This window comes from Salmo salar, chromosome ssa16 (assembly GCF_905237065.1).
Source record: "Salmo salar chromosome ssa16, Ssal_v3.1, whole genome shotgun sequence".
NCBI classification, from domain to species: domain Eukaryota; kingdom Metazoa; phylum Chordata; class Actinopteri; order Salmoniformes; family Salmonidae; genus Salmo; species Salmo salar.
Window position 1 is genome coordinate 96,067,058 of NC_059457.1, and position 26,545 is coordinate 96,093,602.

Here is a 26,545-nt window from a genome sequence, read left to right on the forward strand (position 1 = left end):
CACTGTAAACCACCATGGAACACTCTAAACCACCATGGAACACCCTAAACCACCATGGAACACCCTAAAACACCCTGGAACACCCTGGAACACCCTGGAACACCCTGGAACACTCTAGAACACCCTGGAACACCCTGAAACACTCTAGAACACCCTGAAACACTCTAGAACACCCTGGAACACTCTAAACCACCCTGGAACACTCTAAACCACCCTGGAACACTCTAAACCACCCTGGAACACTCTAAAACACCATGGAACACCCTAAAACACCATGGAACACCCTAAAACACCATGGAACACTCTAAACCACCCTGGAACACTCTAAACCACCCTGGAACACTCTAAACCACCCTGGAACACTCTAAACCACCCTGGAACACTCTAAACCACCCTGGAACACTCTAAACCACCCTGGAACACTCTAAACCACACTGGAACACTCTAAACCACACTGGAACACTCTAAACCACACTGGAACACTCTAAACCACCCTGGAACACTCTAGAACACCCTGAAACACTCTAGAACACCCTGAAACACCCTGAAACACTCTAGAACACCCTGAAACACTCTAGAACACCCTGAAACACTCTAGAACACCCTGAAACACTCTAGAACACCCTGAAACACTCTAAACCACCCTGGAACACTCTAGAACACCCTGACACTCTAAACCACCCTAAAATACTCTAAACCACCCTAAAACACTCTAGGACACCCTAGAACACTCTAAACCGCCCTGGAACACTCTAGAACACCCTGAAACACTCTAGAACACCCTGAAACACTCTAGAACACCCTGAAACACTCTAGAACACTCTGAAACACTCTAGAACACCCTGAAACACTCTAGAACACCCTGAAACACTCTAGAACACCCTGAAACACTCTAAACCACCCTGAAACACTCTAAACCACCCTGGAACACTCTAAACCACCATGGAACACTCTAAACCACCATGGAACACTCTAAACCACACTGGAACACTCTAAACCACACTGGAACACTCTAGAACACCCTGGAACACTCTAGAACACTCTAGAACACCCTGAAACACTCTAGAACACCCTGGAACACTCTAAACCACCCTGGAACACTCTAAACCACCCTGGAACACTCTAAACCACCCTGGAACACTCTAGAACACTCTAGAACACCCTGGAACACTCTAGAACACCCTGGAACTCTAAACCACCCTAAAATACTCTAAACCACCTTAAAACACTCTAGGACACCCTAGAACTCTAAACCACCATGGAACACTCTAAACCACCCTGGAACACTCTAGAACACCCTGGAACACTCTAGAACACCCTGGAACTCTAAACCACCCTAAAATACTCTAAACCACCTTAAAACACTCTAGGACACCCTAGAACCTCTAAACCACCCTGGAACACTCTAGAACACCCTGAAACACCCTAGAACACCCTGAAACACCCTAGAACACCCTGAAACACTCTAGAACACCCTGAAACACTCTAGAACACCCTGAAACACTCTAGAACACCCTGAAACACTCTAGAACACCCTGAAACACTCTAGAACACCCTGAAACACTCTAAACCACCCTGGAACACTCTAAACCACCCTGGAACACTCTAAACCACCATGGAACACTCTAAACCACCATGGAACACTCTAAACCACACTGGAACACTCTAGAACACCCTGGAACACTCTAGAACACCCTGAAACACTCTAGAACACCCTGAAACACTCTAGAACACCCTGAAACACTCTAGAACACCCTGAAACACTCTAGAACACCCTGAAACACTCTAGAACACCCTGGAACACTCTAAACCACCATGGAACACTCTAAACCACCATGGAACACTCTAAACCACCATGGAACACTCTAAACCACCATGGAACACTCTAAACCACCATGGAACACCCTAAACCACCATGGAACACCCTAAAACACCCTGGAACACCCTGGAACACCCTGGAACACTCTAGAACACCCTGGAACACCCTGAAACACTCTAGAACACCCTGAAACACTCTAGAACACCCTGGAACACTCTAAACCACCCTGGAACACTCTAAACCACCCTGGAACACTCTAAAACACCATGGAACACCCTAAAACACCATGGAACACCCTAAAACACCATGGAACACTCTAAACCACCCTGGAACACTCTAAACCACCCTGGAACACTCTAAACCACCCTGGAACACTCTAAACCACCCTGGAACACTCTAAACCACCCTGGAACACTCTAAACCACACTGGAACACTCTAAACCACACTGGAACACTCTAAACCACACTGGAACACTCTAAACCACCCTGGAACACTCTAGAACACCCTGAAACACTCTAGAACACCCTGAAACACCCTGAAACACTCTAGAACACCCTGAAACACTCTAGAACACCCTGAAACACTCTAGAACACCCTGAAACACTCTAGAACACCCTGAAACACTCTAAACCACCCTGGAACACTCTAGAACACCCTGACACTCTAAACCACCCTAAAATACTCTAAACCACCCTAAAACACTCTAGGACACCCTAGAACTCTAAACCGCCCTGGAACACTCTAGAACACCCTGAAACACTCTAGAACACCCTGAAACACTCTAGAACACTCTGAAACACTCTAGAACACCCTGAAACACTCTAGAACACCCTGAAACACTCTAAACCACCCTGGAACACTCTAAACCACCCTGGAACACTCTAGAACACCCTGGAACACTCTAGAACACCCTGGAACACTCTAGAACACCCTGAAACACTCTAGAACACCCTGAAACACTCTAGAACACCCTGAAACACTCTAGAACACCCTGGAACACTCTAGAACACCCTGGAACACTCTAGAACACCCTGGAACACTCTAGAACACCCTGGAACACTCTAAACCACCCTGGAACACTCTAAACCACCCTGGAACACTCTAAACCACCCTGGAACACTCTAGAACACTCTAGAACACCCTGGAACACTCTAGAACACCCTGGAACTCTAAACCACCTTAAAACACTCTAGGACACCCTAGAACTCTAAACCACCCTGGAACACTCTAAACCACCATGGAACACTCTAAACCACCATGGAACACTCTAAACCACCATGGAACACTCTAAACCACCATGGAACACTCTAGAACACCCTGGAACACTCTAGAACACCCTGAAACACTCTAGAACACCCTGAAACACTCTAGAACACCCTGAAACACTCTAGAACACCCTGAAACACTCTAGAACACCCTGAAACACTCTAGAACACCCTGAAACACTCTAAACCACCATGGAACACTCTAAACCACCATGGAACACTCTAAACCACCCTGGAACACTCTAGAACACTCTAGAACACCCTGGAACACTCTAGAACACCCTGGAACTCTAAACCACCCTAAAATACTCTAAACCACCTTAAAACACTCTAGGACACCCTAGAACTCTAAACCACCCTGGAACACTCTAGAACACCCTGGAACACTCTAGAACACCCTGAAACACCCTAGAACACCCTGAAACACCCTAGAACACCCTGAAACACTCTAGAACACCCTGAAACACTCTAGAACACCCTGAAACACCCTAGAACACCCTGAAACACCCTAGAACACCCTGAAACACTCTAGAACACCCTGAAACACTCTAGAACACCCTGAAACACTCTAGAACACCCTGAAACACTCTAGAACACCCTGAAACACTCTAAACCACCCTGAAACACTCTAAACCACCCTGGAACACTCTAAACCACCATGGAACACTCTAAACCACCATGGAACACTCTAAACCACACTGGAACACTCTAAACCACACTGGAACACTCTAGAACACCCTGGAACACTCTAGAACACTCTAGAACACCCTGAAACACTCTAGAACACCCTGAAACACTCTAGAACACCCTGAAACACTCTAGAACACCCTGGAACACTCTAAACCACCCTGGAACACTCTAAACCACCCTGGAACACTCTAAACCACCCTGGAACACTCTAGAACACTCTAGAACACCCTGGAACACTCTAGAACACCCTGGAACTCTAAACCACCCTAAAATACTCTAAACCACCTTAAAACACTCTAGGACACCCTAGAACTCTAAACCACCATGGAACACTCTAAACCACCCTGGAACACTCTAGAACACTCTAGAACACCCTGGAACACTCTAGAACACCCTGGAACTCTAAACCACCCTAAAATACTCTAAACCACCTTAAAACACTCTAGGACACCCTAGAACTCTAAACCACCCTGGAACACTCTAGAACACCCTGAAACACCCTAGAACACCCTGAAACACCCTAGAACACCCTGAAACACCCTAGAACACCCTGAAACACTCTAGAACACCCTGAAACACTCTAGAACACCCTGAAACACTCTAGAACACCCTGAAACACTCTAGAACACCCTGAAACACTCTAAACCACCCTGAAACACTCTAAACCACCCTGGAACACTCTAAACCACCATGGAACACTCTAAACCACCATGGAACACTCTAAACCACACTGGAACACTCTAAACCACACTGGAACACTCTAGAACACCCTGGAACACTCTAGAACACCCTGAAACACTCTAGAACACCCTGAAACACTCTAGAACACCCTGAAACACTCTAGAACACCCTGAAACACTCTAACAGGAACACCAAACCCCATGAAACACTCTAAACCACCCTGGAACACTCTAAACCACCATGGAACACTCTAAACCACCATGGAACACTGTAAACCACCATGGAACACTCTAAACCACCATGGAACACCCTAAACCACCATGGAACACCCTAAAACACCCTGGAACACCCTGGAACACCCTGGAACACCCTGGAACACTCTAGAACACCCTGGAACACCCTGAAACACTCTAGAACACCCTGAAACACTCTAGAACACCCTGGAACACTCTAAACCACCCTGGAACACTCTAAACCACCCTGGAACACTCTAAACCACCCTGGAACACTCTAAAACACCATGGAACACCCTAAAACACCATGGAACACCCTAAACCACCCTGGAACACTCTAAACCACCCTGGAACACTCTAAACCACCCTGGAACACTCTAAACCACCCTGGAACACTCTAAACCACCCTGGAACACTCTAAACCACCCTGGAACACTCTAAACCACCCTGGAACACTCTAAACCACACTGGAACACTCTAAACCACACTGGAACACTCTAAACCACACTGGAACACTCTAAACCACCCTGGAACACTCTAGAACACCCTGAAACACTCTAGAACACCCTGAAACACCCTGAAACACTCTAGAACACCCTGAAACACTCTAGAACACCCTGAAACACTCTAGAACACCCTGAAACACTCTAGAACACCCTGAAACACTCTAAACCACCCTGGAACACTCTAGAACACCCTGACACTCTAAACCACCCTAAAATACTCTAAACCACCCTAAAACACTCTAGGACACCCTAGAACTCTAAACCGCCCTGGAACACTCTAGAACACCCTGAAACACTCTAGAACACCCTGAAACACTCTAGAACACCCTGAAACACTCTAGAACACTCTGAAACACTCTAGAACACCCTGAAACACTCTAGAACACCCTGAAACACTCTAGAACACCCTGAAACACTCTAAACCACCCTGAAACACTCTAAACCACCCTGGAACACTCTAAACCACCATGGAACACTCTAAACCACCATGGAACACTCTAAACCACACTGGAACACTCTAAACCACACTGGAACACTCTAGAACACCCTGGAACACTCTAGAACACAAACACTCTAGAACACCCTGAAACACTCTAGAACACCCTGGAACACTCTAAACCACCCTGGAACACTCTAAACCACCCTGGAACACTCTAAACCACCCTGGAACACTCTAGAACACTCTAGAACACCCTGGAACACTCTAGAACACCCTGGAACTCTAAACCACCCTAAAATACTCTAAACCACCTTAAAACACTCTAGGACACCCTAGAACTCTAAACCACCATGGAACACTCTAAACCACCCTGGAACACTCTAGAACACCCTGGAACACTCTAGAACACCCTGGAACTCTAAACCACCCTAAAATACTCTAAACCACCTTAAAACACTCTAGGACACCCTAGAACTCTAAACCACCCTGGAACACTCTAGAACACCCTGAAACACCCTAGAACACCCTGAAACACCCTAGAACACCCTGAAACACCCTAGAACACCCTGAAACACCCTAGAACACCCTGAAACACTCTAGAACACCCTGAAACACTCTAGAACACCCTGAAACACTCTAGAACACCCTGAAACACTCTAAACCACCCTGGAACACTCTAAACCACCCTGGAACACTCTAAACCACCATGGAACACTCTAAACCACCATGGAACACTCTAAACCACCATGGAACACTCTAAACCACACTGGAACACTCTAGAACACCCTGGAACACTCTAGAACACCCTGAAACACTCTAGAACACCCTGAAACACTCTAGAACACCCTGAAACACTCTAGAACACCCTGAAACACTCTAGAACACCCTGAAACACTCTAGAACACCCTGAAACACTCTAAACCACCATGGAACACTCTAAACCACCATGGAACACTCTAAACCACCATGGAACACTGTAAACCACCATGGAACACTCTAAACCACCATGGAACACCCTAAACCACCATGGAACACCCTAAAACACCCTGGAACACCCTGGAACACCCTGGAACACCCTGGAACACTCTAGAACACCCTGGAACACCCTGAAACACTCTAGAACACCCTGAAACACTCTAGAACACCCTGGAACACTCTAAACCACCCTGGAACACTCTAAACCACCCTGGAACACTCTAAAACACCATGGAACACCCTAAAACACCATGGAACACCCTAAAACACCATGGAACACTCTAAACCACCCTGGAACACTCTAAACCACCCCTGGAACACTCTAAACCACCCTGGAACACTCTAAACCACCCTGGAACACTCTAAACCACCCTGGAACACTCTAAACCACACTGGAACACTCTAAACCACACTGGAACACTCTAAACCACACTGGAACACTCTAAACCACCCTGGAACACTCTAGAACACCCTGAAACACTCTAGAACACCCTGAAACACCCTGAAACACTCTAGAACACCCTGAAACACTCTAGAACACCCTGAAACACTCTAGAACACCCTGAAACACTCTAGAACACCCTGAAACACTCTAAACCACCCTGGAACACTCTAGAACACCCTGACACTCTAAACCACCCTAAAATACTCTAAACCACCCTAAAACACTCTAGGACACCCTAGAACTCTAAACCGCCCTGGAACACTCTAGAACACCCTGAAACACTCTAGAACACCCTGAAACACTCTAGAACACTCTGAAACACTCTAGAACACCCTGAAACACTCTAGAACACCCTGAAACACTCTAAACCACCCTGGAACACTCTAAACCACCCTGGAACACTCTAAACCACCATGGAACACTCTAAACCACCATGGAACACTCTAAACCACCATGGAACACTCTAAACCACACTGGAACACTCTAGAACACCCTGGAACACTCTAGAACACTCTAGAACACCCTGAAACACTCTAGAACACCCTGAAACACTCTAGAACACCCTGAAACACTCTAGAACACCCTGAAACACTCTAAACCACCATGGAACACTCTAAACCACCATGGAACACTCTAAACCACCATGGAACACTGTAAACCACCATGGAACACCCTAAACCACCATGGAACACCCTAAAACACCCTGGAACACCCTGGAACACCCTGGAACACCCTGGAACACCCTGGAACACTCTAGAACACCCTGGAACACCCTGGAACACCCTGGAACACTCTAGAACACCCTGAAACACTCTAGAACACCCTGGAACACTCTAAACCACCCTGGAACACTCTAAAACACCATGGAACACCCTAAAACACCATGGAACACCCTAAACCACCATGGAACACCCTAAAACACCCTGGAACACTCTAAACCACCCTGGAACACTCTAAACCACCCTGGAACACTCTAAACCACCCTGGAACACTCTAAACCACCCTGGAACACTCTAAACCACCCTGGAACACTCTAAACCACACTGGAACACTCTAAACCACACTGGAACACTCTAAACCACACTGGAACACTCTAAACCACACTGGAACACTCTAAACCACCCTGGAACACTCTAGAACACCCTGAAACACTCTAGAACACCCTGGAACACTCTAAACCACACTGGAACACTCTAAACCACACTGGAACACTCTAAACCACACTGGAACACTCTAAAACACCCTGAAACACTCTAGAACACCCTGAAACACTCTAGAACACCCTGAAACACTCTAGAACACCCTGAAACACTCTAGAACACCCTGAAACACTCTAGAACACCCTGAAACACTCTAGAACACCCTGACACTCTAAACCACCCTAAAATACTCTAAACCACCCTAAAACACTCTAGGACACCCTAGAACTCTAAACCACCCTGGAACACTCTAGAACACCCTGAAACACTCTAGAACACCACTGGAACACCCTAAAACACCCTGGAACACTCTAGAACACCCTGGAACACTCTAGAACACCCTGGAACACCCTGGAACACTCTAGACCACCCTGGAACACTCTAAACCACCCTGGAACACTCTAAAACACCATGGAACACTCTAAAACACCATGGAACACCCTAAAACACCATGGAACACCCTAAAACACCATGGAACACTCTAAAACACCCTGGAACACTCTAAACCACCCTGGAACACTCTAAACCACCCTGGAACACTCTAAACCACCCTGGAACACTCTAAACCACCATGGAACACTCTAAACCACCATGGAACACTCTAAACCACCATGGAACACTCTAAACCACACTGGAACACTCTAAACCACACTGGAACACTCTAAACCACACTGGAACACTCTAAACCACACTGGAACACTCTAAACCACCCTGGAACACTCTAAACCGCCATGGAACACCCTGGAACACTCTAAACCACACTGGAACACTCTAAACCACACTGGAACACTCTAAACCACACTGGAACACTCTAAACCACACTGGAACACTCTAAACCACACTGGAACACTCTAAACCACACTGGAACACTCTAAACCACACTGGAACACTCTAAACCACCCTGGAACACTCTAAACCACCCTGGAACACTCTAAACCACCCTGGAACACTCTAAACCACACTGGAACACTCTAAACCACACTGGAACACTCTAAACCACCCTGGAACACTCTAAACCACTTAGAAAACTGTAAAACACCCAGAACACATCTGGAACACTTTTACCTTGCTGCCACGACGACAGACTGGCGCTGACCAAACAGAGTGAAGCAATGAGGAAGTCCCCACTCATCCTCACTCTCCCTGATCTGAGGAAACAGAAACGGCTTGGATCAGACGAGAGACAGAACTGGACCTTTGCTTCTAATCATTTACAGCTGTGTTATGTTCTCTGAAGCTAACAACATGGGGCCAGCTTCCCGGACACACATTAAACCGAATCCTGGAATAAAAAAGCATGTTTTATGGAGATTCTCTATATACCTGGCTTTTTTAGTCCGGGACTAGGCTTAATGTGTGTCCAGGAAACTGGCCCCATAATGTTATGGTTCAGGTTCTGGAGAGTCTTACTGTCATGCCGTAGAGAGGCAGCTGACCCTGAACTTTGAACTGGTTGTCTGCTGTCATACCTCTGCTGGTGTACACCAGGGAATCACTAAACTGGAGAGAGGGAGGGAGAGAGAGAGAGAGAGAGGGAGAGAGAGAGAGAAGGGAGAGGGATAGAGGGAGAGAGAGGGAGGGAGGGAGACAGAGATATAATGAGACATCACTGAACTGGAGGAGGAGGAGGAGAAAAAGAGAGAGAGAGAGAGAGAAAGAGAGAGAGAAAGAGAGGGATAGAGGGAGAGAGAGAGAGAGAGAGAGAGAGAGAGAGAGAGAGGGAGGAACACAGTGAGGGATAGGGTGAGCGAGAAGCAGAGGAGTCATGCGACAGGAAGTAGGAAGTAAAGACTAACCAGGAAGAACATTCTCTGCTGTAGTCTTTTCCCTGAGAGCTTACTGAGACAGCCCAGTCTGATAAACTCCTGGATGGGTCAACATAAACAATACACACAGAGTAAACGATGAACAAACATGTCTGGAAGTTAGATACACTGAGGACAACGTGAGGTTTGATGTACTACAACTTGGAATAAATCAGTAAAAGTGTTCTCTTACCCTGCCCGGTACAGCCAGGTCCCGGAAGCCTGTCAGATCTTTCTTCAGTTCTAGAAGCTTCTGGATGTTCTCCATCTTCGTCATGGTTCCCTGAAGCTGCAGCACCATCTCTGATATATCAGCTAGGGCAGCTAGAGGAGGAGGGTTATCTCTCTGATATATCAGCTAGAGGAGGAGGGTTATCTCTCTGATATATCAGCTAGAGGAGGAGGGTTATCTCTCTGATATATCAGCTAGGGCAGCTAGAGGAGGAGGGTTATCTCTCTGATATATCAGCTAGGGCAGCTAGAGGAGGAGGGTTATCTCTCTGATATATCAGCTAGGGCAGCTAGAGGAGGAGGGTTATCTCTCTGATATATCAGCTAGAGGAGGAGGGTTATCTCTCTGATATATCAGCTAGAGGAGGAGGGTTATCTCTCTGATATATCAGCTAGGGCAGCTAGAGGAGGAGGGTTATCTCTCTGATATATCAGCTAGGGCAGCTAGAGGAGGAGGGTTATCTCTCTGATATATCAGCTAGGGCAGCTAGAGGAGGAGGGTTATCTCTCTGATGTATCAGCTAGAGGAGGAGGGTTATCTCTCTGATAATATCAGCTAGGGCAGCTAGAGGAGGAGGGTTATCTCTCTGATATATCAGCTAGGGCAGCTAGAGGAGGAGGGTTATCTCTCTGATATATCAGCTAGAGGAGGAGGGTTATCTCTCTGATATATCAGCTAGGGCAGCTAGAGGAGGAGGGTTATCTCTCTGATATATCAGCTAGAGGAGGAGGGTTATCTCTCTGATATATCAGCTAGGGCAGCTAGAGGAGGAGGGTTATCTCTCTGATATATCAGCTAGAGGAGGAGGGTTATCTCTCTGATATATCAGCTAGGGCAGCTAGAGGAGGAGGGTTATCTCTCTGATATATCAGCTAGGGCAGCTAGAGGAGGAGGGTTATCTCTCTGATATATCAGCTAGGGCAGCTAGAGGAGGAGGGTTATCTCTCTGATATATCAGCTAGAGGAGGAGGGTTATCTCTCTGATATATCAGCTAGGGCAGCTAGAGGAGGAGGGTTATCTCTCTGATATATCAGCTAGGGCAGCTAGAGGAGGAGGGTTATCTCTCTGATATATCAGCTAGGGCAGCTAGAGGAGGAGGGTTATCTCTCTGATATATCAGCTAGAGGAGGAGGGTTATCTCTCTGATATATCAGCTAGGGCAGCTAGAGGAGGAGGGTTATCTCTCTGATATATCAGCTAGGGCAGCTAGAGGGGGAGGGTTATCTCTCTGATATATCAGCTAGAGGAGGAGGGTTATCTCTCTGATATATCAGCTAGGGCAGCTAGAGGAGGAGGGTTATCTCTCTGATATATCAGCTAGGGCAGCTAGAGGAGGGTTATCTCTGATATATCAGCTAGGGCAGCTAGAGGAGGAGGGTTATCTCTCTGATATATCAGCTAGGGCAGCTAGAGGAGGAGGGTTATCTCTCTGATATATCAGCTAGAGGAGGAGGGTTATCTCTCTGATATATCAGCTAGGGCAGCTAGAGGAGGAGGGTTATCTCTCTGATATATCAGCTAGAGGAGGAGGGTTATCTCTCTGATATATCAGCTAGGGCAGCTAGAGGAGGAGGGTTATCTCTCTGATATATCAGCTAGAGGGAGGAGGGTTATCTCTCTGATATATCAGCCAGGGCAGCTAGAGGAGGAGGGTTATCTCTCTGATATATCAGCTAGGGCAGCTAGAGGGGGAGGGTTATCTCTCTGATATATCAGCTAGGGCAGCTAGAGGAGGAGGGTTATCTCTCTGATATATCAGCTAGAGGAGGAGGGTTATCTCTCTGATATATCAGCTAGGGCAGCTAGAGGAGGAGGGTTATCTCTCTGATATATCAGCTAGGGCAGCTAGAGGAGGAGGGTTATCTCTCTGATATATCAGCTAGAGGAGGAGGGTTATCTCTCTGATATATCAGCTAGGGCAGCTAGAGGAGGAGGGTTATCTCTCTGATATATCAGCTAGGGCAGCTAGAGGAGGAGGGTTATCTCTCTGATATATCAGCTAGGGCAGCTAGAGGGGGAGGGTTATCTCTCTGATATATCAGCTAGGGCAGCTAGAGGAGGAGGGTCATCTCTCAAATATATCAGCTAGAGGAGGAGGGTTATCTCTCTGATATATCAGCTAGGGCAGCTAGAGGAGGAGGGTTATCTCTCTGATATATCAGCTAGGGCAGCTAGAGGGGGAGGGTTATCTCTGATATATCAGCTAGGGCAGCTAGAGGAGGAGGGTTATCTCTCTGATATATCAGCTAGGGCAGCTAGAGGAGGAGGGTTATCTCTCTGATATATCAGCTAGAGGAGGAGGGTTATCTCTCTGATATATCAGCTAGAGGAGGAGGGTTATCTCTCTGATATATCAGCTAGGGCAGCTAGAGGAGGAGGGTTATCTCTCTGATATATCAGCTAGGGCAACTAGAGGAGGAGGGTCATCTCTCAAATATATCAGCTAGAGGAGGAGGGTTATCTCTCTGATATATCAGCTAGGGCAGCTAGAGGAGGAGGGTTATCTCTCTGATATATCAGCTAGGGCAGCTAGAGGAGGAGGGTTATCTCTCTGATATATCAGCTAGAGGAGGAGGGTTATCTCTCTGATATATCAGCTAGGGCAGCTAGAGGAGGAGGGTTATCTCTCTGATATATCAGCTAGGGCAGCTAGAGGAGGAGGGTTATCTCTCTGATATATCAGCTAGAGGAGGAGGGTTATCTCTCTGATATATCAGCTAGAGGAGGAGGGTTATCTCTCTGATATATCAGCTAGGGCAGCTAGAGGAGGAGGGTTATCTCTCTGATATATCAGCTAGGGCAGCTAGAGGAGGAGGGTCATCATTCAAATATATCAGCTAGAGGAGGAGGGTTATCTCTCTGATATATCAGCTAGGGCAGCTAGAGGAGGAGGGTTATCTCTCTGATATATCAGCTAGGGCAGCTAGAGGAGGGTTATCACTCTGATATATCAGCTAGGGCAGCTAGAGGAGGAGGGTCATCTCTCAAATATATCAGCTAGAGGAGGAGGGTTATCTCTCTGATATATCAGCTAGGGCAGCTAGAGGAGGAGGGTTATCTCTCTGATATATCAGCTAGGCAGCTAGAGGAGGAGGGTTATCTCTCTGATATATCAGCTAGAGGAGGAGGGTTATCTCTCTGATATATCAGCTAGAGGAGGAGGGTTATCTCTCTGATATATCAGCTAGAGGAGGAGGGTTATCTCTCTGATATATCAGCTAGGGCAGCTAGAGGAGGAGGGTTATCTCTCTGATATATCAGCTAGGGCAGCTAGAGGAGGAGGGTCATCTCTCAAATATATCAGCTAGAGGAGGAGGGTTATCTCTCTGATATATCAGCTAGGGCAGCTAGAGGAGGAGGGTTATCTCTCTGATATATCAGCTAGGCAGCTAGAGGAGGAGGGTTATCTCTCTGATATATCAGCTAGAGGAGGAGGGTTATCTCTCTGATATATCAGCTAGGGCAGCTAGAGGAGGAGGGTTATCTCTCTGATATATCAGCTAGAGGAGGAGGGTTATCTCTCTGATATATCAGCTAGGGCAGCTAGAGGAGGAGGGTTATCACTCTGATATATCAGCTAGGGCAGCTAGAGGAGGAGGGTTATCTCTCTGATATATCAGCTAGGGCAGCTAGAGGAGGAGGGTTATCTCTCTGATATATCAGCTAGAGGAGGAGGGTTATCTCTCTGATATATCAGCTAGGGCAGCTAGAGGAGGAGGGTTATCACTCTGATATATCAGCTAGGGCAGCTAGAGGAGGAGGGTTATCTCTCTGATATATCAGCTAGGGCAGCTAGAGGAGGAGGGTTATCTCTCTGATATATCAGCTAGAGGATGAGGGTTATCTCTCTGATATATCAGCTAGGGCAGCTAGAGGAGGAGGGTTGTCTCTCTGATATATCAGCTAGGGCAGCTAGAGGAGGAGGGTTATCTCTCTGATATATCAGCTAGGGCAGCTAGAGCTGCTGTAACGTACCTCTGCTGTCTCTGAAGTCTTGATGTGTAGGGGGGTAGTGTTTGCAGAGTCTCTCCAGAATCAGTTTGTAGTGCAGCAGGCGATGCAGCGGCCGCAGCAAGAACATGTTGAGGGACAGGTAACACACCTTCTGCTGCTCAAACTCTCGACACGCCTCCTCCAGCCGCTGGGACGCACGACACGAACGGTCCAACGCAACCAACACCTCGCCGTGATGCTGCAGGAGGGGCGTCAACTGCTGCTGGGGGAGAGAGGAGAGAGGAGAGGGGTAGGTTAGGGAGAGAGGAGAGGGGAGAGAGGAGAGGGGTAGGTTAGGGAGAGAGGAGAGGGGAGAGAGGAGAGGGGTAGGTTAGGGAGAGAGGAGAGGGGAGAGAGGAGAGAGGAGAGGGGTAGGTTAGGGAGAGAGGAGAGGGGAGAGAGGAGAGGGGTAGGTTAGGGAGAGAGGAGAGGGGAGAGAGGAGAGGGGAGAGGGGAGAGGGGTAGGTTAGGGAGAGAGGAGAGGGGAGAGAGGAGAGAGGAGAGGAGAGGGAGAGGGGTAGGTTAGGGAGAGAGGAGAGGGGTAGGTTAGGGAGAGAGGAGAGAGGTAGGTTAGGGAGAGAGGAGAGAGGTAGGTTAGGGAGATAGGAGAGAGGAGAGGGGTAGGTTAGGGAGAGAGGAGAGAGGAGAGGGGAGAGAGGAGAGGGGTAGGTTAGGGAGATAGGAGAGAGAAGAGGGGTAGGTTAGGGAGAGAGGAGAGGGGAGAGGGGAGAGGGGTAGGTTAGGGAGAGAGGAGAGGGGAGAGGGGTAGGTTAGGGAGAGGGGAGAGAGGAGAGGGGTAGGTTAGGGAGAGAGGAGAGATGGAGAGGGACAGGTTAGGGAGAGAGGAGAGAGGAGAGGGAAGGTTAGGGAGAGAGGAGAGATGGAGAGGGACAGGTTAGGGAGAGAGGAGAGATGGAGAGGGACAGGTTAGGGAGAGAGGAGAGAGGAGAGGGGTAGGTTAGGTAGGAGATGTAGGGGTTAGGGAGAGAGGAGAGAGGAGAGGGGAGAGAGGAGAGAGGGGTAGGTTAGGGAGAGAGGAGAGAGGGGTAGGTTAGGGAGAGAGGAGAGGGGGAGAGGGGTAGGTTAGGTAGGAGATGTAGGGGTTAGGGAGAGAGGAGAGGGGAGAGGGGAGAGAGGAGAGGGGTAGGTTAGGTAGGAGATGTAGGGGTTAGGGAGAGAGGAGAGAGGAGAGGGGTAGGTTAGGTAGGAGATGTAGGGGTTAGGGAGAGAGGAGAGAGGAGAGGGGAGAGAGGAGAGGGGTAGGTAGGAGATGGAGGGGTTAGGGAGAGAGGAGAGGGGAGAGAGGAGAGAGGAGAGAGGAGAGAGGTAGGTTAGGTAGGAGATGTAGGGGTTAGGGAGAGAGGAGAGAGGAGAGGGGAGAGAGGAGAGGGGAGAGAGGAGAGGGGAGAGAGGAGAGGGGTAGGTAGGAGATGGAGGGGTTAGGGAGAGAGGAGAGGGGAGAGGGGAGAGGGGAGAGAGGGAGAGAGGAGATGGAGGGGTTAGGGTCCATTCATCAGATGACTGTAGTCAAACACAGACTCCACCTATAACCCACAGGTCATATCTCTGAGGACGTGTTGAAGGGCAGGAACGATATCCACATGTACTGTACCTTTATGCCCTGAACGTTCTTCAGCAGGACGTCACCGACGCGCTGGTCGTCTCCCTTAATGTGGGCGTTGGACCGGCCCTCCCTGGAGACAGAAACCAACATGGTTACCTGCTTCTCAGCTGAACCCTGCAGGAGACAGACCCATTCAGTATCCCATCTCTCTCAGTGACGCCACTCATTCAGTAACCCATCTCTCTCAGTGACACCACCCATTCAGTATCCCATCTCTCTCTCAGTGACGCCACTCATTCAGTATCCCATCTCTCTCAGTGACGCCACTCATTCAGTAACCCATCTCTCTCAGTGACGCCACTCATTCAGTAACCCATCTCTCTCAGTGACGCCACTCATTCAGTAACCCATCTCTCTCAGTGACGCCACTCATTCAGTAACCCATCTCTCTCAGTGACGCCACTCATTCAGTAACCCATCTCTCTCAGTGACGCCAGTCATTCAGTAACCCATCTCTCTCAGTGACGCCACTCATTCAGTAACCCATCTCTCTCAGTGACGCCACTCATTCAGTAACCCATCTCTCTCAGTGACGCCACTCATTCAGTAACCCATCTCTCTCAGTGACGCCAGTCATTCAGTAACCCATCTCTCTCAGTGACGCCACTCATTCAGTAACCCATCTCTCTCAGTGACGCCACTCATTCAGTAACCCATCTCTCTCAGTGACGCCACTCATTCAGTATCCCATCTCTCTCAGTGACGCCACTCATTCAGTATCCCATCTCTCTCAGTGACGCCACTCATTCAGTAACCCATCTCTCTCAGTGACGCCACTCATTCAGTAACCCATCTCTCTCAGTGACGCCACTCATTCAGTAACCCATCTCTCTCAGTGACGCCACTCATTCAGTAACCCATCTCTCTCAGTGACGCCACTCATTCAGTAACCCATCTCTCTCAGTGACGCCACTCATTCAGTATCCCATCTCTCTCAGTGACGCCACCCATTCAGTAACCCATCTCTCTCAGTGACGCCACTCATTCAGTATCCCATCTCTCTCAGTGACGCCACTCATTCAGTAACCCATCTCTCTCAGTGACGCCACTCATTCAGTAACCCATCTCTCTCAGTGACGCCACTCATTCAGTAACCCATCTCTCTCAGTGACGCCACTCATTCAGTAACCCATCTCTCTCAGTGACGCCACTCATTCAGTAACCCATCTCTCTCAGTGACGCCACTCATTCAGTAACCCATCTCTCTCAGTGACGGCACTCATTCAGTATCCCATCTCTCTCAGTGACACCACCCATTCAGTAACCCATCTCTCTCAGTGACGCCACTCATTCAGTATCCCATCTCTCTCAGTGACGCCACTCATTCAGTAACCCATCTCTCTCAGTGACGCCACTCATTCAGTAACCCATCTCTCTCAGTGACGCCACTCATTCAGTAACCCATCTCTCTCAGTGACGCCACTCATTCAGTAACCCATCTCTCTCAGTGACACCACTCATTCAGTAACCCATCTCTCTCAGTGACGCCACTCATTCAGTAACCCATCTCTCTCAGTGACACCACCCATTCAGTAACCCATCTCTCTCAGTGACACCACCCATTCAGTATCCCATCTCTCTCAGTGACACCACTCATTCAGTAACCCATCTCTCTCAGTGACGCCACTCATTCAGTAACCCATCTCTCTCAGTGACACCACTCATTCAGTAACCCATCTCTCTCAGTGACGCCACTCATTCAGTAACCCATCTCTCTCAGTGACGCCACTCATTCAGTAACCCATCTCTCTCAGTGACACCACTCATTCAGTATCCCATCTGTCCATCTCTCTCAGTGACACCACTCATTCAGTATCCCATCTGTCCATCTCTCTCAGTGACACCACCCATTCAGTATCCCATCTGTCCATCTCTCTGTGACACCACCCATTCAGTAACCCATCTCTCTCAGTGACACCACCCATTCAGTAACCCATCTGTCCATCTCTCTCTCAGTGACACCACCCATTCAGTATCCCATCTGTCCATCTCTCTCAGTGACACCACTCATTCAGTATCCCATCTGTCCATCTCTCTCAGTGACACCACTCATTCAGTAACCCATCTCTCTCAGTGACATCACTCATTCAGTATCCCATCTGTCCATCTCTCTCAGTGACATCACTCATTCAGTATCCCATCTGTCCATCTCTCTGTGACATCACTCATTCAGTAACCCATCTCTCTCAGTGACATCACTCATTCAGTATCCCATCTGTCCATCTCTCTCAGTGACACCACTCATTCAGTATCCCATCTGTCCATCTCTCTCAGTGACACCACCCATTCAGTAACCCATCTCTCTCAGTGACACCACTCATTCAGTAACCCATCTGTCCATCTCTCTCAGTGACACCACTCATTCAGTATCCCATCTGTCCATCTCAGTGACACCACTCATTCAGTAACCCATCTCTCTCAGTGACACCACTCATTCAGTAACCCATCTGTCCAGCTCTCTCAGTGACACCACTCATTCAGTATCCCATCTGTCCATCTCTCTCTCAGTGACACCACCCATTCAGTAACCCATCTGTCCATCTCTCTCAGTGACACCACTCATTCAGTAACCCATCTCTCTCAGTGACCCCACATTACAACAGCGTGGTTAACAGCTGAGAAGCATCAATCCCCAGGAGAAGATCAAACCCTTCCTGTGATTGGTTGAGAGAGTTTAGACACTGTTGACTGCATTCCTGAGGTTCTCCAGCCCACGTGGAGACTCGCTGTAGTTACACAGTTACACCAGCAGATGGGGCAGTGGAGCAGTATTCACCAGGTCTGTCCTCTCAGTGGAGCAGTATTCACCAGGTCTGTCCTCTCAGTAGAGCAGTATTCACCAGGTCTGTCCTCTCAGTGGAGCAGTATTCACCAGGTCTGTCCTCTCAGTAGAGCAGTATTCACCAGGTCTGTCCTCTCAGTGGAGCAGTATTCACCAGGTCTGTCCTCTCAGAGGAGCAGTATTCACCAGGTCTGTCCTCTCAGTGTCCACCAGGTCTGTCCTCTCAGTGGAGCAGTATTCACCAGGTCAGTCCTCTCAGTGTCCACCAGAGTCTCTGACGGGTCGTCCCCCAGCTGATGATGATCAGTCCTGTATGACCGGCTGCTGTAGTGACTCACTGAGTGACTGAAGAGTGGTGCTGAATACCTGGACGCACGCACGCACACACACACACACACACACACACACACACACACACACACACACACACACACCTCACCATTGCTGCAGCCTCTGCTCCACCTCCTTGAGGAAGGCCTGGTGGAACTGATAGACTGGATCGTAGTTGGTGTTGATCAGAGTCCTCACTGAGTCTGGCAGGACTTCCTCTTTACCCAGCACCGCCTGGAACGACTGGGAGACAATACAGCTGTTAGACTTCCTCTTTACCCAGCACCGCCTGGAACGACTGGGACACAACACAGCTGTTAGACTTCCTCTTTACCCAGCACCGCCTGGAACGACTGGGACACAATACAGCTGTTAGACTTCCTCTTTACCCAGCACCGCCTGGAACGACTGGGAGACAATACAGCTGTTAGACTTCCTCTTTACCCAGCACAGCCTGGAACGACTGGGAGACAATACAGCTGTTAGACTTCCTCTTTACCCAGCACCGCCTGGAACGACTGGGAGACAATACAGCTGTTAGACTTCCTCTTTACCCAGCACCGCCTGGAACGACTGGGACACAATACAGCTGTTAGACTTCCTCTTTACCCAGCACCGCCTGGAACGACTGGGAGACAATACAATACAGCTGTTAGACTTCCTCTTTACCCAGCACCGCCTGGAACGACTGGGACACAATACAGCTGTTAGACTTCCTCTTTACCCAGCACCGCCTGGAACGACTGGGAGACAATACAATACAGCTGTTAGACTTCCTTTTTACCCAGCACAGGCTGGAACGACTGGGAGACAATACAGCTGTTAGACTTCCTCTTTACCCAGCACCGCCTGGAACGACTGGGAGACAATACAACAGCTGTTAGACTTCCTCTTTACCCAGCACCGCCTGGAACGACTAGGAGACAATACAGCTGTTAGACTTCCTCTTTACCCAGCACCGCCTGGAACGACTGGGAGACAATACAGCTGTTAGACTTCCTCTTTACCCAGCACCGCCTGGAACGACTGGGAGACAATACAGCTGTTAGACTTCCTCTTTACCCAGCACCGCCTGGAACGACTGGGACACAATACAGCTGTTAGACTTCCTCTTTACCCAGCACCGCCTGGAACGACTGGGAGACAATACAGCTGTTAGAGAGGAGAGGCCAGCTGTCTGGCTGGTGATAGAAGACAGTGGTGGGCTGGCTATGCTGGGGAAGGGAGAGACCAAGGCAAACTCCAACCAGCTGTATAGGTAGTGTAGCTGATTACCAGCTGGGGGGTCTACAGGACAACAGACTGTAGCTCACTGTACTGATTACTGAATAGGTACACGCTGATTACTGCTGATCTAAAGACAGTCATTTACGGTTATTACTAGTCTTACCAGGGTTATAGCTAGTCTTAATGGGGTTATAGCTAGTCTTACCACAGTTATTACTAGTCTTACCACGGATATTACTAGTCTTACCACAGTTATTACTAGTCTTACCACAGTTATTACTAGTCTTACCACGGTTATTACTAGTCTTACCACAGTTATTACTAGTCTTACCACAGTTATTACTAGTCTTACCACAGTTATTACTAGTCTTACCACGGTTATTACTAGTCTTACCACAGTTATTACTAGTCTTACCACGGTTATTACTAGTCTTACCACAGTTATTACTAGTCTTACCACAGTTATTACTAGTCTTACCACGGATATTACTAGTCTTACCACAGATATTACTAGTCTTACCACAGTTATTACTAGTCTTAATGGGGTTATAGCTAGTCTTACCACAGATATTACTAGTCTTACCACGGATATTACTAGTCTTACCACAGTTATTACGAGTCTTACCACAGTTATTACGAGTCTTACCACAGTTATTACGAGTCTTACCACGGTTACTACTAGTCTTAATGGGGTTATAGCTAGTCGTACTAGGGTTAAAACTAGTCATACCAGGGTTATAACTAGTCTTCCACAGTAATAACTAGTCGTGCCACGGTTATAACTAGTCGTGCCACGGTTATAACTAGTCGTGCCACGGTTATAACTAGTCGTGCCACGGTTATAACTAGTCTTAACACATTTATAACTAGTCTTACCACATTTATAACTAGTCTTACCACATTTATAACTAGTCTTACCACATTTATAACTAGTCTTACCACATTTATAACTAGTCTTACCACATTTATAACTAGTCTTACCACATTTATACCTAGTCTTACCACGGATATAACTAGTCTTACCAGGGTTATAGTTAATCTTACCACGGATATAACTAGTCTTACCAGGGTTATAACTAGTCTTACCAGGGTTATAGCTAGTCTTACCAGGGTTATAGCTAGTCTTACCAGGGTTATAGCTAGTCTTAATGGGGTTATAGCTAGTCTTACCAGGGTTATAGCTAGTCTTACCAGGGTTATAACTAGTCTTACCACGGATATAACTAGTCTTACCACGGTTATAACTGCCAGGTCCTTCTGAAAGGTTCTCTCTGTGGTGAGAAGCTCCTTGGCGATGAAGTAGGCCTTGTCAGTTGGGAACTTCTGGAAGAAAGAGATAATAATAATAATAATAATAATAAAAATAATAATAATAATATAATAATAATAATAATAATAATAATAATAATAATAATAATAATAATAATAATAATAATAATAATAATGATAAAGTGAAGAGAGTTATTTTAAGAGATTGGAGAGCCCTTCATGGTGCTGAAAGGATCGGACAACGATGTTAAAGAAGTTCAACAAACTTGTGGTGCTGAAGGATAGCTAAAGGATAGCTGAAGGATAGCTGAAGGATAGCTAAAGGATAGCTAAAGGATAGCTGAAGGATAGCTGAGGGATAGCTGAGGGATAGCTGAGGGATTGCTGAGGGATAGCTGAAGGATAGCTAAAGGAGAGCTGAGGGATAGCTAAAGTATAGCTGAAGAATAGCTGAAGTATAGCTGAAGTATAGCTGAGGGATAGCTGAAGGAGAGCTAAAAGATAGCTGAAGGAGAGCTAAAGGATAGCTGAGGGATAGCTGAGGGATAGCTGAGGGATAGCTGAGGGATTGCTGAAGGATAGCTGAAGGATAGCTGAAGGATAGCTGAAGGATAGCTGAAGGATGTCTTAAGGATAGCTGAAGGATGGCTGAAGGATAGCTAAAGGATAGCTAAAGGATAGCCAAAGGATAGCCAAAGGATAGCCGGGGTATAGCCGAGGTAAAGCTGAAGGATAGCTAAAGGATAGCTAAAGGATAGCTTAAGGATAGCTTAAGGATAGCTGAAGTATAGCTGAAGTATAGCTGAAGGATAGCTAAAGGATAGCTGAAGGATAGCTAAAGGATAGCTGAAGGATAGCTAAAGGAGAGCTAAAGGAGAGCTGAAGAATGGCTGAAAGATAGCTGAGGGATAGCTGAGGGATAGCTGAGGGATAGCTGAGGGATAGCTGAGGGATAGCTGAGGGATAGCTGAAGGATAGCTGAAGGATAGCTGAAGGATAGCTGAAGGATAGCTGAAGGATAGCTGAAGGATAGCTGAGGGATAGCTGAGGGATAGCTGAGGGATAGCCGAAGGATAGCCGAGGGATAGCCGAGGGATAGCTGAAGGATAGCTGAAGGATAGCTGAAGGATAGCTGAAGGATAGCTGAAGGATAGCTGAAGGATAGCTGAAGGAGAGCTGAGGGATAGCTGAGGGAGAGCTGAAGGATAGCTGAAGGATAGCTGAGGGATAGCTGAGGGATAGCTGAGGGAGAGCTGAAGGATAGCTGAGGGATAGCTGAGGGATAGCTGAGGGATAGCTGAAGGATAGCTGAAGGATAGCTGAGGGATAGCTGAAGGATAGCTGAAGGATAGCTGAAGGATAGCTGAAGGATAGCTGAGGGATAGCTGAAGGATAGCTGAAGGATAGCTGAAGGATAGCTGAGGGATAGCTGAGGGATAGCTGAAGGATAGCTGAAGGATAGCTGAGGGATAGCTGAGGGATAGCTGAAGGATAGCTGAGGGATAGCTGAAGGATAGCTGAAGGATAGCTGAAGGAGAGCTCGGCCATCCCACCAGTTCAGGAACAAACAATCATTTACAGTTTAGCCTAATAGATCTACGACTACGTAGTATACAGTAGATATTGGTAGTCTATAGTCGAATAGGCCTATGACTACGTAGTATACAGTAAATATTGAGATTAAACACAGTTCCTTACAGACTCTCACTAGCCTGGTAAAGAGGATTAACACAGTTCCTTACAGACTCTCACTAGCCTGGTAAAGAGGGATTAACACAGTTCCTTACAGACTCTCACTAGCCTGGTAAAGAGATTAAACACAGTTCCTTACAGACTCTCACTAGCCTGGTAAAGAGATTAAACACAGTTCCTTACAGACTCTCACTAGCCTGGTAAAGAGGGATTAAACACAGTTCCTTACAGACTCTCACTAGCCTGGTAAAGAGATTAAACACAGTTCCTTACAGACTCTCACTAGCCTGGTAAAGAGATTAAACACAGTTCCTTACAGACTCTCACTAGCCTGGTAAAGAGGGAATAACACAGTTCCTTACAGACTCTCACTAGCCTGGTAAAGATATTAAACACAGTTCCTTACAGACTCTCACTAGCCTGGTAAAGAGATTAAACACAGTTCCTTACAGACTCTCACTAGCCTGGTAAAGAGGGATTAACACAGTTCCTTACAGACTCTCACTAGCCTGGTAAAGAGATTAAACACAGTTCCTTACAGACTCTCACTAGCCTGGTAAAGAGATTAAACACAGTTCCTTACAGACTCTCACTAGCCTGGTAAAGAGGGATTAACACAGTTCCTTACAGACTCTCACTAGCCTGGTAAAGAGATTAAACACAGTTCCTTACAGACTCTCACTAGCCTGGTAAAGAGGGATTAACACAGTTCCTTACAGACTCTCACTAGCCTGGTAAAGAGATTAAACACAGTTCCTTACAGACTCTCACTAGCCTGGTAAAGAGGGATTAACACAGGTCCTTACAGACTCTCACTAGCCTGGTAAAGAGATTAAACACAGTTCCTTACAGACTCTCACTAGCCTGGTAAAGAGATTAAACACAGTTCCTTACAGACTCTCACTAGCCTGGTAAAGAGATTAAACACAGTTCCTTACAGACTCTCACTAGCCTGGTAAAGAGGAATAACACAGCTCCTTACAGACTCTCACTAGCCTGGTAAAGAGGGATTAACACAGTTCCTTACAGACTCTCACTAGCCTGGTAAAGAGATTAAACACAGTTCCTTACAGACTCTCACTAGCCTGGTAAAGAGATTAAACACAGTTCCTTACAGACTCTCACTAGCCTGGTAAAGAGATTAAACACAGTTCCTTACAGACTCTCACTAGCCTGGTAAAGAGGGATTAACACAGTTCCTTACAGACTCTCACTAGCCTGGTAAAGAGGGATTAACACAGTTCCTTACAGACTCTCACTAGCCTGGTAAAGAGATTAAACACAGTTCCTTACAGACTCTCACTAGCCTGGTAAAGAGGGATTAACACAGGTCCTTACAGACTCTCACTAGCCTGGTAAAGAGATTAAACACAGTTCCTTACAGACTCTCACTAGCCTGGTAAAGAGGGATTAACACAGTTCCTTACAGACTCTCACTAGCCTGGTAAAGAGATTAAACACAGTTCCTTACAGACTCTCACTAGCCTGGTAAAGAGATTAAACACAGTTCCTTACAGACTCTCACTAGCCTGGTAAAGAGATTAAACACAGGTCCTTACAGACTCTCACTAGCCTGGTAAAGAGGATTAAACACAGTTCCTTACAGACTCTCACTAGCCTGGTAAAGAGATTAAACACAGTTCCTTACAGACTCTCACTAGCCTGGTAAAGAGATTAAACACAGTTCCTTACAGACTCTCACTAGCCTGGTAAAGAGATTAAACACAGTTCCTTACAGACTCTCACTAGCCTGGTAAAGAGGGATTAACACAGTTCCTTACAGACTCTCACTAGCCTGGTAAAGAGATTAAACACAGTTCCTTACAGACTCTCACTAGCCTGGTAAAGAGGGATTAACACAGTTCCTTACAGACTCTCACTAGCCTGGTAAAGAGATTAAACACAGTTCCTTACAGACTCTCACTAGCCTGGTAAAGAGGGATTAACACAGCTCTAACAGAGTAGAACAGGACTGTCCTCTGGGCTGGATCGCTCTCTCAAGAGTATGAGGAACATGTCCTTCCCCGTCCTCCAATCTCTCCTTCTCCTCCCTCCCTCCCTCCCTGAAAGACAAACCTTCCTCCGAACCTCGTCCTCGTCATCCGTACGGACGTAGCCACCAGCGTCGGTGAACAGGGGGGATGAGAGGGGCGAGGAATGGGCGTTGAAGGGCGAGGGCTGGTGCACGTTGGGGCTCTGACCCGGGCCGAGGGGAAAGGGTTTCTGCCCGTTCACCACCACTGAAGGGTTGGCCAAGGTGGAGTCCGAGAGATCAGAGATGCCCGAGATCACACCTGGAAGAGAGGAGAGGACAGGAAGCAGTCAGAGCTGCCTGAGATCACACCTGGAAGAGATGAGAGGACAGGAAGCAGTCAGAGCTGCCTGAGATCACACCTGGAAGAGAGGAGGGGGGACAGGAAGCAGTCAGAGCTGCCTGAGATCACACCTGGAAGAGAGGAGGGGACAGGAAGCAGTCAGAGCTGCCTGAGATCACACCTGGAAGAGAGGAGAGGACAGGAAGCAGTCAGAGCTGCCTGAGATCACACCTGGAAAAGAGGAGAGGACAGGAAGCAGTCAGAGCTGCCTGAGATCACACCTGGAAGAGAGGAGAGGACAGGAAGCAGTCAGAGCTGCCTGAGATCACACCTGGAAGAGAGGAGGGGACAGGAAGCAGTCAGAGCTGCCTGAGATCACACCTGGAAGAGAGGAGGGGACAGGAAGCAGTCAGAGCTGCCTGAGATCACACCTGGAAGAGAGGAGGGGGGACAGGAAGCAGTCAGAGCTGCCTGAGATCACACCTGGAAAAGAGGAGAGGACAGGAAGCAGTCAGAGCTGCCTGAGATCACACCTGGAAGAGAGGAGGGGACAGGAAGCAGTCAGAGCTGCCTGAGATCACACCTGGAAGAGAGGAGAGTACAGGAAGCAGTCAGAGCTGCCTGAGATCACACCTGGAAGAGAGGAGAGGACAGGAAGCAGTCAGAGCTGCCTGAGATCACACCTGGAAGAGAGGAGGGGACAGGAAGCAGTCAGAGCTGCCTGAGATCACACCTGGAAGAGAGGAGGGGACAGGAAGCAGTCAGAGCTGCCTGAGATCACACCTGGAAGAGAGGAGGGGGACAGGAAGCAGTCAGAGCTGCCTGAGATCACACCTGGAAGAGAGGAGGGGACAGGAAGCAGTCAGAGCTGCCTGAGATCACACCTGGAAGAGAGGAGGGGACAGGAAGCAGTCAGAGCTGCCTGAGATCACACCTGGAAGAGAGGAGAGGACAGGAAGCAGTCAGAGCTGCCTGAGATCACACCTGGAAGAGAGGAGGGGACAGGAAGCAGTCAGAGCTGC

The 26,545-nt window shown here is 47.9% G+C and overlaps 1 protein-coding gene across 4 annotated transcripts in view; it reads right to left on the bottom strand.

The window, feature by feature from the left end:
• Positions 1 to 26,545, bottom strand: part of LOC106575059 (FERM, ARHGEF and pleckstrin domain-containing protein 1) — a 104,815-nt gene that overhangs the window by 30,916 nt on the left and 47,354 nt on the right. Inside the window, exons 14-22 of one of the 4 annotated variants that reach the window (XM_045698443.1) lie at positions 25,297 to 25,502; positions 21,481 to 21,570; positions 19,130 to 19,263; positions 15,897 to 15,978; positions 14,267 to 14,507; positions 10,252 to 10,382; positions 10,050 to 10,118; positions 9,664 to 9,753; positions 9,319 to 9,401 (exon numbers count right to left, since the gene is read on the bottom strand). In XM_045698443.1, the coding sequence (XP_045554399.1) occupies positions 9,319 to 9,401; positions 9,664 to 9,753; positions 10,050 to 10,118; positions 10,252 to 10,382; positions 14,267 to 14,507; positions 15,897 to 15,978; positions 19,130 to 19,263; positions 21,481 to 21,570; positions 25,297 to 25,502 (1,126 nt within the window). Of the gene's footprint in view, positions 1 to 9,318; positions 9,402 to 9,663; positions 9,754 to 10,049; positions 10,119 to 10,251; positions 10,383 to 14,266; positions 14,508 to 15,896; positions 15,979 to 19,129; positions 19,264 to 21,480; positions 21,571 to 25,284; positions 25,503 to 26,545 lie in introns of all 4 variants that reach the window. The other 3 variants (XM_045698442.1, XM_045698440.1, XM_045698441.1) reach the window with 3 other exon arrangements.